At 33.6% G+C, this 16,442-nt stretch overlaps 1 protein-coding gene across 1 annotated transcript in view; it reads right to left on the bottom strand.

The window, feature by feature from the left end:
- Positions 1–16,442, bottom strand: part of LOC141294268 (ephrin type-B receptor 2-like) — an 86,035-nt gene that overhangs the window by 48,733 nt on the left and 20,860 nt on the right. The window contains exons 2-3 of the mRNA XM_073826346.1: positions 6,968–7,123; positions 1,412–1,747 (exon numbers count right to left, since the gene is read on the bottom strand). Coding sequence (XP_073682447.1) covers positions 1,412–1,747; positions 6,968–7,123 — 492 coding nt within the window. The remainder of the gene's footprint in view (positions 1–1,411; positions 1,748–6,967; positions 7,124–16,442) is intronic.

Below are 16,442 nucleotides of genomic sequence, written 5' to 3' on the forward strand. Positions count from 1 at the left end.
TCTGTATTACACATAGTGAGTTTAGACTAGCTGCTCGTCTTATAACGTGAACGTAAATAAACATTAGGAAACATCAGGAAACTTAACTGTGGGAAAACTTCTTGAACATTACGATCCATTTCTATTAAAGTTCAATTAAAAATGAAAATTCTGTCATTAATTACTTGCTCTCATGTTATTCCAATGCCGTATAACACTCGTTCATCTTCGGAACACAAATTAAAATATTTTTGATGAAATCCGAGAACTTTCTGACCCAGAAAGGGAATGTGTTTCAAAGACTGAAGAAAAGAAAAGAATCTGTTAAATAAAGTTGTTTTTTTCTTTGCACACAAAAAATAGCTTCATAAAATGAAAGAGTAAGTTCACACAAAAATGAAAATTAGCCCATTATTTACTCACCCTCAAGGCATTCTAGGTGTATATAACTTCCTTCTTTTAGGCAAATGCAATTGGAGTTACATTAAAAATTATGGCTCCTCCAAGCTTTATAATGGCAGTGGGCGGGTGTTTCTCTTCATCAGTCCACAACAAGTCCAATAAAGTACATCCATCCATAATAAAAAGTGCCTCACACAACTCCAGGGAATGAATAAAAGCCTCCAGTAGCAAATTAATTAATTTTTGTGTGAAAAATATCCATATTTAAAACATAATAATCACTCTTCTCTAGTTTGCGCTAACAGTTGTACACAGAAGCCGCTCCAGGCGGATGACATAGACATTGCGTTGCGCATCCGATGCTCAGAAGTGACGAACGTAGAAGTACAAAACAAAGATTTTTAAAGAAAAATGTCGGAGAATTGACTGAGGTGACTGGTTTTCCTTTGCTAAAGTAAGAAAACTTTGCTTCCTTTGCTCCTGTAAACAAACATTGGTTTTGTGAGACTCACAGGCGTATTTTGGGCAGCGTTTTAGCTGAAGAGAAACACCTACCCATGCCATTATAAAACTTGAAGGAGCCAGAACAATTTTTTAAATAAGTCTGATTGCATTCGATTAAAAAAAAGAAGGCATATACACCTAGGATGCCTTGAGGGTTAGTAAATAATGGGCTAATTTTCATTTTTGGGTAACCTAACCCTTGATGTCAAATAGACTATTTTAACAATGTCCTTACCTTTCTGGGTCTTGAACGTATCACTTGCACTGCTTTCTACGCAGAGTCAGAAAGCTCTCGGATTTCATCAAAAATATCTTAATTTGTGTTCTGAAGATGGATGAAGGATTGGAACCACATGAGGGTGAGTAATTAATGACGGAATTTTCATTTTTGGGTGAACTATCCCTTAAGTATTCAAACAGGTTCACAAAATGAACATCCAACATGGCAACATCCTGTTGTACCAAAGCATCCAGCTATCCAGCTAAAAATAAATAAATAAATAAATCACTGAAGATGCAGACTTACCAGCCTGGTTAGTAGTGATGTTGACTGACGCATATTGGGGCGAATAAGGGCTCTGGTCCGATACTCCGTTGACAGCCTGGACTTCAAAAGTGTACTGGGTGTGGGCCAGCAGGTCACTTATGAAGACCCGGGTTTCTGTGAGTCCCAGCTGCCTTGGAACGAACTGCACGTTGTCCCCACAACGCGTACAGCCCCCTCTGCCGCCTCCGCAGCTCTTGCAGATGATGTTGTAGACCACGTCATCACGACCGCCAGTCTCCCGCGGAGGATTCCACTCCAGCATCAGCGACGTTTCGTTGACACTAGAGATCACGGTTTGAGGAGCCGATGGCACAGCTGGAGAAACAAACAAGATATACAAATTAATCTTTTTTGTTTAACTTCAAATTCTAATATCTAAAAATTCCGTTTGAACCACTGATGTAACATGAACAATTTTAACGATGTCCTTACTAGTGTTTAACGATATACCGGTACTAAAAAGATATTGTGATACCCTGCTTTAAAAAACGGTACGATTCCACAATTTACTAGTACTGGTACTTTAAAAAGGCATTTTGATAAGAGCCACAACACTGTTTATTTAGAGTCCTATGATTAAAGCAAAGCGGAAAACGTGGATGGAATCATGGGATCCAGTCATGAAAACAGAATTTACTGTATAACACAGAATATCACGGATTTAAATATAAATCCTGCTCATTCTACATGTCTCTGTATGAATGAATGGACGGACGCGCAGTTTACTACACACATACTGAAGTGCACACGACACTCGCAGTGTTTTCAGCCTCTGCCGCCTCAATATATGAGTACATTAATACATAAACTATCTAAAGAACTGCTATCAGAGTCAGTTCATGAGCATTTTACCATTACTTTTGACAAAAAAAAAAAACATTCTTATATCATATTCAAACAGAAATGCAAATGCAGCAACCTGTGAAAATAAAAGTTCGGTTTAACTTGACAGAAATATTACTTAATAGTACTACTATACTAATAAAAATATTATTAAAACAATATTTGAAGAATATTTACCAGAATAATTATTTACCTAAATGTATTTACAAGAATTTTAAATACACAAGACTTCTGAAAGAAAATAAATAAATCATAAATATTTCTTTATAAAATCTAATGAATCTTTATAAATTAATTAGACATGCTTTTGATTATTAAAATTTAATGAAACTTTTCAAATGGAATGCAGAAAATTAATAAAAAAAAAACTGATTCACAGAATTTGATCAAAATAAAACTAAATTTAAGAAAAATAATAAAACGTATTTTATAGGGCCTTAAAATGTCATTTTTGTTTGATTGATTTCAATTAATTAGACATGCTTTTTGATCCATTTTTTTATGTAACCATTAAAATAGCGTCTAGAAAAATGCAAAATGGGAAAAACGGAATCTAGAAAAATTTAAATGGAAAAAATAAAATGGAATTTGCAAATAAAACAAATTTCATAGGGCCCTATTTATTTTATTTGTGTCTTTGTTTTATTGTATTTGTCCTTTAGTTTGTTACTTGCAACTATGTTCTTATAATTAAGATAAAATAACAAAAACTGGACTATATCATGATATAAACTGTTATTGTGAAATAACATTACTGCATCATGAAATAAGATTTGGCTTTATCCTTTTAGCTCTTATCAAAGGTGCAAAGATCTCAAAGGTCCTGTGCAGTGAAATTTTTACAATTTTTTTAAGGAGATAAAATGATTTTTTTAATAGATAAAGTAACTAAAACCTCCATTTGGATCATCTATTATTCATTTATTTTAACTGTCTTTCTATGTTTTTGTTGTAGTATCGGTTCAGTAGTAGTATCAAGATATTTCAGTCAGGTATCGTATCGAAGTCAAAATTTTGGTATTGTGACAAGATTAGTCCTAACTACCTTTCTGGGCCTTGAACATGTCAGTTGTGTTGCTGTTCATGCAGGGTCAGAAAGCTGTCGGATTTCATCAAAATATCTTCATTTGTGTTCCAAAGATGAATGTAAAGCTTACGGGTTTGAAACAACATGAGGGTGAGTAATTAATGACAGAATTTTCATTTTTAAGTGAACTATCGCTTTAAAAAATAACTGAAGTTAGACCACTCCGTCAACTTTGGATTTCATTTATGGCGGAGACTGAACAACACAATGAAACTGTGAGCATTGTGTGGATTTCCATGTGTATTTTCTTGTGCATTTCCATCATGCTAATTGAAATTACGATAACATCGCACAAATCACAGGCTTATTTGGATCTAGTGAAGCCGTTTCTGTGCTGTTTCTGTGTTTGTAAACATCATTTGTGTTTGCTCATGCACACGCACAGCGCGTTTGAAGGAGAGTAAGAGCACACCAAACAAACGCACCTCCAAGATCTTCTTCTGACTGACAGCCTAACTAAAGCTAACAATACCCTGTGTTTATCTGCAGCCGGCATGTGCTCCCAATTACTCTGGGTGCTCCTCGAGGGGCATATGAGGTAATCAAGAAGCAACCCACTGCATTTTGCCCTTTTAAAAAAAGAGCCCCCAAAATGCAAGGCTCCAATTGATTACTTTTTTACAGTCGTGAACCATTAAGAGGCATCTCCGTCTTGGAACTACAGCTTTGTCGCACGCAAAACTGTTTCTAAACATCCCATTCCCAGGTTAGTGGGCGGTAAAGGCTGCCGTTTCCTCTCTTTAATCAAGCCAAGGCCCACTGAGCTTCAACTCCGCGACACGATGCTGCTCTCTTATTCGCAACAGCTGCTCTCCTCCCAGGGCCAAGCTTTTGCAAATGGCTTTTGTGAAAAAAAGCTGTCTCGTTCTTCCCTTTCTTTCTCCTTCTTCTCTTCCCCCACCTCGCCTCTTTCAGGGAGACAAAAACATGCCGCTCACAGCAGCATAAGGAGCTGTCTGCCTCTCTGTCTTCATCTTCACCATCTCATCTGTTTCAATAATAGGCCACAGGTCTGTTTTCTCTGCCTGATCTGAAGTCAGTAAGAATAAACAGAAAAGGCTGCTGTTTGCATGAGGTGGAAAAAGAGGTGTGTTGTTGACTCTGCTGTAGGGATAATGACAATGAAAATGCGCCAGAGAGGTTAGGCAATAATCAAACTTTCCTAACTTTCCCTCATGTGTAGAATTGGTATGTATTGTCCATTTTAGCCGTAAGGATAATGACAATGAAAATGAGCCAAAGAGAATAGGCAATAATCATAAGTAGCATTGGTTTGTATTGTCTATTTTGGTCAATTATTTTGTACAGAATTTTCAGTGCATTCATGTACAAAAAGATTCACAATGCATTTTGTTGTTGTTGTTGTTTAACTAATTCATAGAAACTTGGTTTATTCAGTAAATTTGGTAATTTTATATATTTTTTAAAATGTATTTATAATTTAATATATTAATAATAATAATACTAATGATATACATGTCATTTTATATGGAACTTTCAGTGGACTCACATGCAAAGATTCACAATACTTTTTTTTGTAGCGAAGTATTTAGTTACATGCAGCAGTCCATTTGGTAATTTTATATATTTCATAAAATTTATTTCTAATTTAATGTATTAATATTAATAATATAGACTTAATATTCTACAGAGTTTTTCAGTGAATTCATGTGCAAAAAGATTCACAATACATTTTTTAAAGCAAAATATTTTGTTAAATTCTACAGTCCATCATTATGTTTTTAACTCATTAATATTAATAACTCGATATATTAATATTATTAATATATTCTTCTTTTAATACAGAGTTTTCAGTCGATTCATGTGCAAAAAGTTTCACAATCCATTTTTTGTAGAAAAATATTTAGTTAAATGCTGCAGTCCATCATCATGCTTTTAACTCATTTATAGAAATTTAGTTTTGTAATTTATTTTTTATATTTAGTACATTTCGTCACCTTAGAATAAGATAAATTACCATAGAATAGATAAAAACCATTTTTGTTTTCTAAAAAAAGGCCCCAAATGTACATAGCTTACAAAAGAAACATTAAATAATGTAAATAAGTTGTCATAGAATAAGAATATGTGAATAACTCAATTTTGACAAAAATGTCAGATAGAACCTTATAATTCTAAGGTGACGATTTGGCAATTTTATATATTTTGTAAAATGTATTTAGAATTTAATATATTCATATTAATTATATATGCTTCTTTTTGTATAGAATTTTCAGTGCATTCATGTGTAAAAAATTCACAATATTTTTTAGCAATATATTTAGTTTAATTCTGCAGTCCATCATCAAGTTTTCAACCCATTTATCAAAATTTTGTTTTTTAATTTATTTTTCATATTTAGTACATTTGGTAATTTTATATATTTTGTCAAATTTATTTATACCGTAATATATTAATATACACTTCATTTTATACAGAGTTTTCAGGGATTCACATGCAAAAATATTCACAATAATTTCTTTTGTAGCAAAATATTTGGTTCAATTCTGCAGACTATCACTATGTTTTCAATGTTTTGTGACTGATTTATTTTTTTATATTTAGTAAATTTGGTCATTTTATAATATAAAAATATTAAGAATTTATTAGATTAATATTAACTTATACAATATACTTAATGTACACTTGATTTATATGAGATTTTTTGTGGATTCATATACAAAAAGATTCATGATATATATTAGATATATTTTTTGTAGCAAAATATTTAGTTAAATGCTGTAGTCTATGTTTTCAGCTTGTTTGTAGAAATGAATTTTTGTAAAAAAAAATATATATATATTTTTAGTAAATTTGGTAATTTTATATATTTTGTACTATTAATTTATAATTTAATATATTGATATGAATAACATATGCTTCGTTTTATATGGAATTTTCAGTGGACTCATGTGCAAAAATATTCATAATACTTTTTTAGGAGCAAAATATTTAGCTAAATGCTGCAGTCCATCATGCTTTCAACTTATTTATAGAAATTTAGTTTTGCCATTTGTTTTTATATTTAGTAATTTAGGTAATTTTATATATTTTTTAAAACTTATTTAATTATTAATTTAATTTAATATATTAATATTAATATGTATCATTTTATACAGAATCTTCACTGGATTCATGTGCAAAAAGACTCACAATACATTTTTGTAGCAAAATAGTTTGTTAAAAGCTGCAGTCTATCATTATGTTTTCAACTTGTTTATAGATAATTTGTTTTGTAATTTATTTTTTATATTTAGTAAAGTTGGTATTTTGATACATTTTGTTAAATTTATTTATAATTTAAGATATTATTTTAGAATTATTCATAAATTTATATTATTTAAATCTACTTTATTTGGGATTCATTTTAAAAATGGGAAAAAAAACAGATAAAAGAAATTTTACCTCAATTAATGTTGTGAAATATACATACTCAAAGATTAAAAATACTTTTTTTATTCACTTTTTTTGTCCTACCAATAAAATTATTTTTTATTATTATTACTATTATTGAGCAAAATTAAAGGGATGAGTCACATCAAGTGTTTGTAAAACACAGTTTGAAAGTTTTCAATGTAGATTGAAACAAAGCAGAAAGCACGCACTTGTACAGGGCATCTCTAAGGGGTCCGAGTCTGTGCGGTAATATCCATTTCGGCAGACGCAGTTGGTGGCTCCGTTGTTGGTAGTGCGGCTGTTGATTGGACACTGCAGGCATTTCTCGTCACCTTGTGCAGTCTTGAAGAAACCTGAAGGGCATGCTGAAACAAAGATAGAGAAAGTGATGAGAAAGACAAAGAGAAGACAGTCAACTTTTCAATATTACTTGATTGCCAACGGCTGGAGCACACAGAGGAAAAGATGTGCCACCGAAGTCAAGCTGAAACACACTTAAAGCATTTCACGCATGTAAAGACAAGCAGTATAGTCAGGTGAACATATCATGTTTAGTATAGAAGTCTGGATAATTCAAACCGTGTGCTTTTGCATGCCACGCTAAGAGCATTCCACTTCCTGTCATCTGGTCATGGATGTCCACACTAGTATAATTAATAGGTATACCATACAGACAGTAAGAAAAAAGGAGGGGAAAAAGACCAGAAACATTTAAATGCACTGATGAGTGTATGTTTCATGTCTGTGACTCATCCTTTCTTGCTGAATCTTGTACTTTTCACCTGTGACACCCTCGGTTTCTGTTGGTGCTGGAATCCCTCCCAGAATTCAATGCACCTGCAGAGTGTCAAGTGCTGTTTTTTAATCTGTTCTGGCTGGAATAGCTGTGTAAGAGAGTTCCCTCCAGGTAACACACACCAACGCTTTCTATTTTCCCAGAATTTACTGCCTTAACCGTCGTATAATCAACATGAAATGGCATTTACAACTATACATTTTGAGCGAAAGCAATCCAAAATTTATCCAAAAGAGAATTGATTGGTTTGTGAAAAGCAGGCCTCCAAATCCAAAATGAAGCCAGAACTGATTGCAAGCTGAGAACTGAGAAATCTTTCAGACTGTGGAGGTCAAGCTCACCCTTGAGAGCATCTCAACATAATGGTAACGTTTCTTTTCAAATCCATCTTTATTTCCTGCTATTGCTGTTAACCTTTATTACATTAACCAAGCGTTAAAGTGAATCACTATGTCCTTGTATTGAATTCATCCAACTGGATATTTATTAAATGATCTTTTATGATCAGAAGAAGAAAGTCAGTCACATATGGGCAGAGCTGGGTAGATTACTTACAAATTCTATTCTGTTAATCATAATCAGACTACTTTTAGATTACTTTTGACCTAACTTATTTATCATTTTTTGACATGAAAAATTGACATGAAAAAATAAAGAGTAATGCTGCGTTCACACCAAGCGCGAATATGCGTCTGGCGCGAGTGATTTCAATGTTAAGTCAATGGTAAGACGCGTCTACGCGCGTCTGGAGTTCTTGCGGCGCGAATTGGCGTTTAGCGCGGCGCGGTAGACGCGAATTCGCCTAATTCGCGCGTCTAGTTCGCGCGAATGGCGCGAATTGTGCTTATTGTGCATCACGCGTTTGACGCGAATTCGCGTCTGCCGCCCGAGTTGAAAAATCTGAACTTCTGCGTCAATTCGCGCCGCGTTAACCAATCAGGAGCCTGCTTGATGCTGTGGCGGCAGGCCCGCCCGGAGTCACTCATTCAAATATGAAACATGAATACTAAATGCCTAGTGCGGTTCTAATGCACAACAAAGCAAGTGTTTTATCACATATATGACACATATTCATTTTGTATTGAATGCTATTTAATCCATATCTAAATCTTAATTATATGAAACATTATTATAGTGTAGTGTGTCTACACTATAATAACAGAACAAAAATAACTATAATAGTGTGTATACTTTAGTGTGTCTGGACAGTGTTGTGTGAGGAAAATAAAGAAATCACAGGACAGGTTAAATACTTTTGGAGGCTGGCTCCATTTATCATCAAAACAAAAATAAATAACAGATTTTACAGTAATAACCTGAACAAAAAAATGGCACAGACCTATAGAATTATTATACATCAAAAGAGGAATGACATAAACGAGTAGTTCACTTTTAAAATGAAAATTCTGTCATCATATACTGCTCCAACGCACAGAGGGAAGTTCCACCGCTCCTGAAATCCCCTCGCTCCGATGCGGGAAAGCAGGTCATCGAACTGGGCGCGGGACAGGCGGAAGTACCGCTGAAAGCGGCCGTCATCCAGGCGCAGCTCCTGGAGCAAGTGATGAAACTCGCCGAACTGGGTTCGTCTCCGAAGGGTCTGGTGGACCCAAATACGGCGAAGATGATCCCTACGCCGCTGTTCTGCTCTCCAGAGCAAATACAGAGCGGTGACTCTCTCGATAAATGACCGATAAACAACAGAATCTTGTAAAAAGATGGCCGCCAACGGGGTTTGAAACTTTCGCCTCTGACGCGCGTGACGCGCGTAAATTTCGCTTCAAACTATTGTTTTTACGCGCGTCGATTTCGCTCTTGACGCGCGAATGAACACAAAGTGGTCACGCGAATAACTAGACGCGGCAGGCGCGAATTTAGACGCATATTCGCGTTTGGTGTGAACGCAGCATTAGAAAATATATTCCATTTTTGTTATTAAATACATGAAGTGCATTAAACATTATATTACCTAAAGGTTTTCCAAACTGGTGTTTGTGAAGGAACTGCAGGGAGTTTATGAGTTTAAGGAAAAACTGATACTTGATTAAATCATAAAAATGTTAAAGTTAATATAAATCGATTTAAAATTAATCAACATAAAAAACTTACTAAAAAAATAAAATGTTTTATTTTTTTAAGCGCATTTCATGTGGCCATAACCAATGATCATGCAAATGTGATACCTAATTATTAAAATATTTATTTTAAAATCTCAGTACATACATTAGGTGAAAGAGGATCCGATGAGAAAAAAGTTAGAGAATTTTTGTATTTTAATGTGTTTGAAAGACAAAAGCCTTACAAAGATTTCGGAATGAATTCATTTAATATATTTCTGTGGGGCATAAGATCAGGGTGATTCTGTCCTGATATTAAAATCAAATTCTTGAAAAGAAAACTTTCATAATTTAAACTAAAAAAAAAAAGGTTAATGAATAATATTAATAAAACTTTTTTTCTGCAGAAAAAAATCTAAAAACATAATAATGACTTGAATAAATAGTCTGTGATGAAATGTTTTCATTTTCTGAATTAATTTATTTTAATACACACTGCCGCTCAAAAGTTTGGGATCAGTAAGTTGTTTGTAATGTTTTTTAAAGAAGTCTCTTATGCTCATCAAGGCTGCATTTATTTGATCAAAACTACAGGAAACAAACAGTAATATTGCAAAATGTTATTACAATATAAAATAATGTTTTTATTTTATTTTAATATAATTAAAAATATAATTTATTCCTGTGATGCAAAGCTGAATTTTCATCTGCTGTTCAACTCCAGTCTTAAAGGAGTAGTTTACTTTCAGAACAAAAATGTACAGATAATGTATTCACCCCCTTGTCATCCAAGATGTTCATGTCTTTCTTTCTTCAGTCGTAAAGAAATTATGTTTTTTGAGGAAAACATTTCAGGATTTCTCTCCATATAATGGACTTCTATGGTGCCCCCGAGTTTGAACTTGCAAAATGCAGTTTAAATGCAGCTCTAAATGGCTCTAAACGATCCCAGCCGAGAAAGAAGGGTTTTATCTAGCGAAATGATCGGTTATTTTCTAAAAACATTTACAATTTATATACGTTTTAATCTCTACACAGAGTACGCACAGAGCTAGATTAGACATGCATTTAAGGTTAAAAAGTATATAAACTGTATTTTTTTTTTTTTTTTTTTTTAAGGAAATAACCGACCATTTTGCTAGATAAGACTCTTTTTTCCTCGACTGTGATCGTTTAGAGCCATTTGAAGTTGCATTTTAAAAGTTCAAACTTGGGGGCACCATAGAAGTCCATTATATGGAGAGAAATCCTGAAATGTTTTCCTCAAAAAACATAACTTTCTTACGACTGAAGAAAGAAAGACATGAACATCTTGGATGACAAGGGGGTGAGTACATTATCTGTACATTTTTGTTCTGAAAGTGAACTACTCCTTTAAGTGTCACATGATCCTTCAGAAATCATTTTAATGTGCTGATTTATTATTTGAATTATCAATATTGGAAACAGTTGTGCTGCCAAATATTTTTGTGGAACCTGTGATTCTTTTTCCAGGATTCTTTGCTGAATAACTAATTAAAAAGAACAGCATTTATTCAAAATAGAAATCTTTTCTAACAATGTAAATCTATGCTATTACATTTGTATTAATTTAACACATCCTTGGTGAATAAAAGTATTAATGTCTTTCAAAAAAAGAAAGAATAAAAAGGAATGACTCCAAACTGTTGAACAGTAGTGTTTATTGTTAGAAAGCCTTTCTATTTTAAATAAATGCTTATATTAATAATTTATTGCTTTTGTGTGAATCATTGTAATTCATATAAAAGTAACTGTAGTCTGATTCCATATGTAATTACAGATACTTAATTTTTGGAATCTCATTATGTAATCTAGATTACATGTAATCAGTTTGGAACACCAAAACTGTGAGATGTTGAAAAACTCCCATCTCGTTTTCTTCCCCAACTTTAAATTTGTCCTACATCGCTGCAGAAGTACCGACCCAGCGTTTACAAAGTGAACATACAAAGAAGATCAAACACCCTTTACAAAAAAAAAAAGGTAAAACAGCGTTGTAGGGTGATTTTGAAGTTGAAGACGACAACAAGATGGAAGTTTTTCGACATACCCTAACTGTATTGACCCAGATTACAAAGACTACGCATGCGCATTGCGGAGACGAGACAAGATGAGCATTTGAGGTTAAAAAGTATATAAATTGTCAATTTGTTTCGAAAATAACCGATCGTTTCACTGAATAAGACACTTCTTCCTCGGCTGGGATCAATTAGAGCCATTTGAAGCTGCGTTTAAACTGCATTTTGGAAGCGCAAACTTGGCACCATACATAACTATTATATGGAGAGAAATCCTGAAATGTTTTCCTCAAAAAAACATAATTTCTTTATGACTGAAGAAAGTAAGACATGAAAATCTTGGATAACAAGGGGGTGAGTACATTATCTGTAAATTATTGTTCTGGAAGCGAACTAATCCTTCAAAAAGATAAATAGGGCATTTTTAATTTCACGTTGACTATTTTCATGTTTATTGTCTTAACTGCAGTCGCTCCACAAGAAAGCAGGAGTGTATTTTCATGTGCACATGCCAGAATCCCTTGGAGACCTTTCAGACCTGGCGAGTTTTCATGTTGTACTTCTCTGTACCAAACAAACAAAGCACTTCCCAACGAGTGGGAAAACTGACAAGCACTTGGCCGGGACAAACAGCACATTGCTGTGGAGTACGTCCCTCTACGCTAACCCAACCCTGAGCGCAAGGAGAAAAAGACCACAGCCAGCGACGTCCCACATCCACACACATCTGGAAGGGAGGCCGTCTCGGCTCGCCAAGTTCGAAAAACCCCTTCACCCCGTTCCTAATGGGCGACCTCGCTTCCATGGCAAACGATTTCAACACACCTTCAATATCTGAACCGTTTTAGAGGAGCTAAAAAGCAATAAAGCGCAGACGCTTCGGCCTCCATAGTCTAAGCTGGCAATCACCGCAAGGATTTGCGCAGCGGAGCGGCCAAGGAAAATGTCTGTCGACGGGTTTATTTGGAGAAAGCAACTCTAGTCAGGGTTCAGCCGTGCTCTTAAACACGCACAAATAAGACGGACTGTACATCCGCTGAGGCGGTGAGATCACTTTCTTACAGCTCAATTACAGAGGGCAGAGGTTAACTAGTGCCCAGTGGTCATTAAAGGGGGGTCTGTTATTTCAGTGAAATGTTTCAGGGTGCTATTCCCCATTTCCTCTCACCTGCTCACCCTGGACTGTCTCTCTCGACCCCATTTCAACACCCTGGCAAACCACAGGACCGGGCTAAGCATCCAGGAACACTTTAGGCTGCCATACATGGACACAAAAATACACGTTTTTACATTCCCTCTCTGCACTCAACACATCCGCACTCTTTTTCTTATTCCAAAAACACCCACGCACTTTCTCCCTCTTAAGAGTTTAAGCAAACTTAGTCTTTCCCAAATCCAGCTGACAGGTTTCTATAAGCCTCCACCAGGAAACCGACAACACACACTTACGCAAACACAAAGTATAAAATCGTGGCTAAATATCCCAGAATCCCAAGTGAACTAGAGTGTAATAAACGTTTAGAAACGGACTGGTGGAAAAAATGCACAATGTGAAAGCGATAGAGCACCTCGGTTTAATATTAGATTTGACATGTTTTTCTTTTTCAAATGATTTATGGCAAAACTAGCCAAGTGTAGAGTGAAATATGAGGCTCGTGTGTTCGGAGAAAGTGTCATTGGAGTCACAGAGACAAGCGCAACTGCAAAGCTTCAGGATTCAGGATGAAACTCGGATAGAAAGGTAATCAAAAACAGCAATGGAAAACAGACCGGACCCAAATGGACACGAGATCAAAGAGAGAAAAAACAGGAAGAGAGAGAAAACTGTAGCCAGAGTGCATAACTAATAAATAAGTCGGCTTTTGTCCTATTAGTTTATTTGGAATACAATAAAAATGCATTTCATAGATGATAATGACTTGAATACATCTCTTCTATGATTAGAATGTTTTCAGTTTCTGAATTCGTTCATTTTAATGTATTTCTGAGGGGGGCATAAGGTAAAAATTTTAATCATTCTTGAAAAGAATAGTTTTATTATTTAAACCCTTAGGAAAAAATGGTTAATGCATAATAAAAATAATAATAATAAAAAGGTCCAAGCTAATTGCAGAAAATAAATCTAAATACATAATAATGAGTTGAATACATATCGTCTATGATGATAATGTTTTCAATTTCTGAATTAATTCATTTTAATATATTTCAGGGTGGCATAAGGTAAAAATGACAAGGTAATGAATACTAATAATAAAAAAGGTCCAACCCAACCTGCAGGGGTGAAAATTGTATCATTTAAACCCTTAAATGAAAAATAAAAAAGTTAATACACAATAAGCTGAGAATACATAATAATGATCAAAATACATCTCGTTTATTATGTCTAAATGTCAAAAATTAATGAATAATAATAATAAAAATGTCCAACCAATATGCAGAAAAAAAATCTAAATGCATAATAAAATCTAATTCTTGAAAAGAACATTTTATCATTTAAACCCTCAAATGAAAAATAAAAAAGTTAATGAATAATAATAATAATAATTAAAAAGGTCCAACCAACTTGCATTAATAAAAATTAAAATAAAATCCTGACTTGAATACATCTTGTCTATGATGAGAATGTTTTCAATTTCTAAATTAATTCATTTGAATATATTTCTTGAAAAGAAAACTTTTATCATTTAAATCCTCAACAACAACAACAAAAGTTAATACATAATAATAATAATAAAAAAGGTTCAACCAACTTGCAGAAAATTAGTCAAAATACATAATAATTAGGGATGTGACGAGATCTTGTGGCAAAAATGTCAGGGTGATACTGTCCTGATAATAAAATCAAATTCTTGAAAAAAAAAAAAAAAAAAAAAACTTTAATCTATTTGAACTCTCTTTCTCTCTCTCAAAAAAATGTATAATAATAATAATAATAATAATAATAATAATAATAATAAAGGTCCAACCAACTTGCAGGAAAAAATCAAAACACATAATATTTAAACCAAATTCCCTCAACCCTCAAACGAAAAATAAATAAGTTAATGCATAATAATAAAATTTTAAAAGGTCCAACTAACTTGCAAGAAAAATAGATAAATAAAATAAAATATTGACTCTATGATGAGAATGTTTGCAATTTCTAAATTAATTAATTTTAATATATTTCTGGGGGACATACAGTAAAAAGTGTCAGAGTGATACTGTCCTGATATTAAAATCAAATTCTTAAAAATTAATTTATCAAATAAAAAAAATAAAAATAATAATAAATAAATAAATAAAAAGTTAATGCATTACACAAAAAATTAAATAAAAAATACAACCAATTTACATTAAAAAAATCTGAATATAACCAATATAATACATACATACACACACACACACATATATATATATACATATATATATATATATATATACATATATATATATATATATATATATATATATATATATATATATATATATATATATATACAATTTAAATGGTTAGTACTGGTTGCCCAGTATCAACCAGTACTTACAAACTCCCCATAAACTAAAAACTAATTCATGATATTTGTTAAAATACAGAAACTTTTTAATAATAAAAAAAGAATAATATAGAGCTTTCTTGAAAATATATGAACAAAAAAATAAATCAATGTATACAAAGAATAAGTTTCTAAGACATAAGCCCATGCATTCCAAAGATTTTTAGCATCGTTGACCCAATAACAGTTGTCTTAACACCTGCTCTCATAGGTTGATGTACCCTAACTAGTGTTGAAAGGAAAATTGCCCACCTTCCCTACAAAAACAAAAACTGAGAGGGCCTCTACAAACTCTGCCAATATCCTAGAGAGTGTTAGCTTATGCCACGCTGCTGAAGGAACCGAGTGTCTGTGCCTGACTTTACCACTTGCCGTCTGGGCATGACCTTGCATGTCTCCATGCTTGCTTCCAGATGGTTCCATCCAACCAATGGAAATAATGTCAGCCGTGCTGAAAACGTGGGGACTGTGCTAAACATGGCTGTTGAAGCCTACGACTCAGCTCGCAGACCTAGCCTGTGCGGAGGAATGCAATTTGAGGATGAAGAGAAAAACAGTGTCAGCTGTAGCCCCAGGGACAATAGAAAGGCTGATTAAAGAGCACATCAGTGCTTTGATACAGCTCACATCCAGATTAGAAACCGTCGCATTGTTTGATCACAATGTTTCTCTCGCAAGCTCGGCTTGAAATAAAAAGAAATACTGCTGCTTTGTTTTTTTGGGCCAAATTCGGATCTGTTTGTACAGAAAATAACAAATAAGGACACTTTTGAGAGACGTTGGACCTTTGGACTCTTTTTGACGGGAGTGATTAATCTGGTTCTATAATGAGGAAGAAATGAAGTCATTTTCGAAATGAAGACTAGCGGTGACACCAGCATCATAGCAACCTTTGCTTGTGACCAAATACGGGTGTTTCTTCAAATTTGGGGGGACTTTTATGTAGTTTCCACCACAACAAACTATTTTGCCCTTAATAGTTGTTTTCCAAAGAGACAAAAGTCAACAACAGGCTAGAGATTTGAAATGTGTAGTGTGAAGAATATCAGCACAACTTGTGAGCAGAATATTTTTATGGTGTCATTTCGAATGAAGATAAAATTAAAACTAATATAAATGTAGCTTTTTCAACACAAACACACAAAAAAAGTTTTTGAACAGTAAGATTTTTACATTTTTAAAGAAGACTCTTCTGCTCACAAAGCCTGAATTTACAAGTACAGCAAAAACAGTAAAATTTTGAAATATTTTCATTA

This window comes from Garra rufa, chromosome 20 (assembly GCF_049309525.1).
Source record: "Garra rufa chromosome 20, GarRuf1.0, whole genome shotgun sequence".
Lineage (NCBI taxonomy): Eukaryota > Metazoa > Chordata > Actinopteri > Cypriniformes > Cyprinidae > Garra > Garra rufa.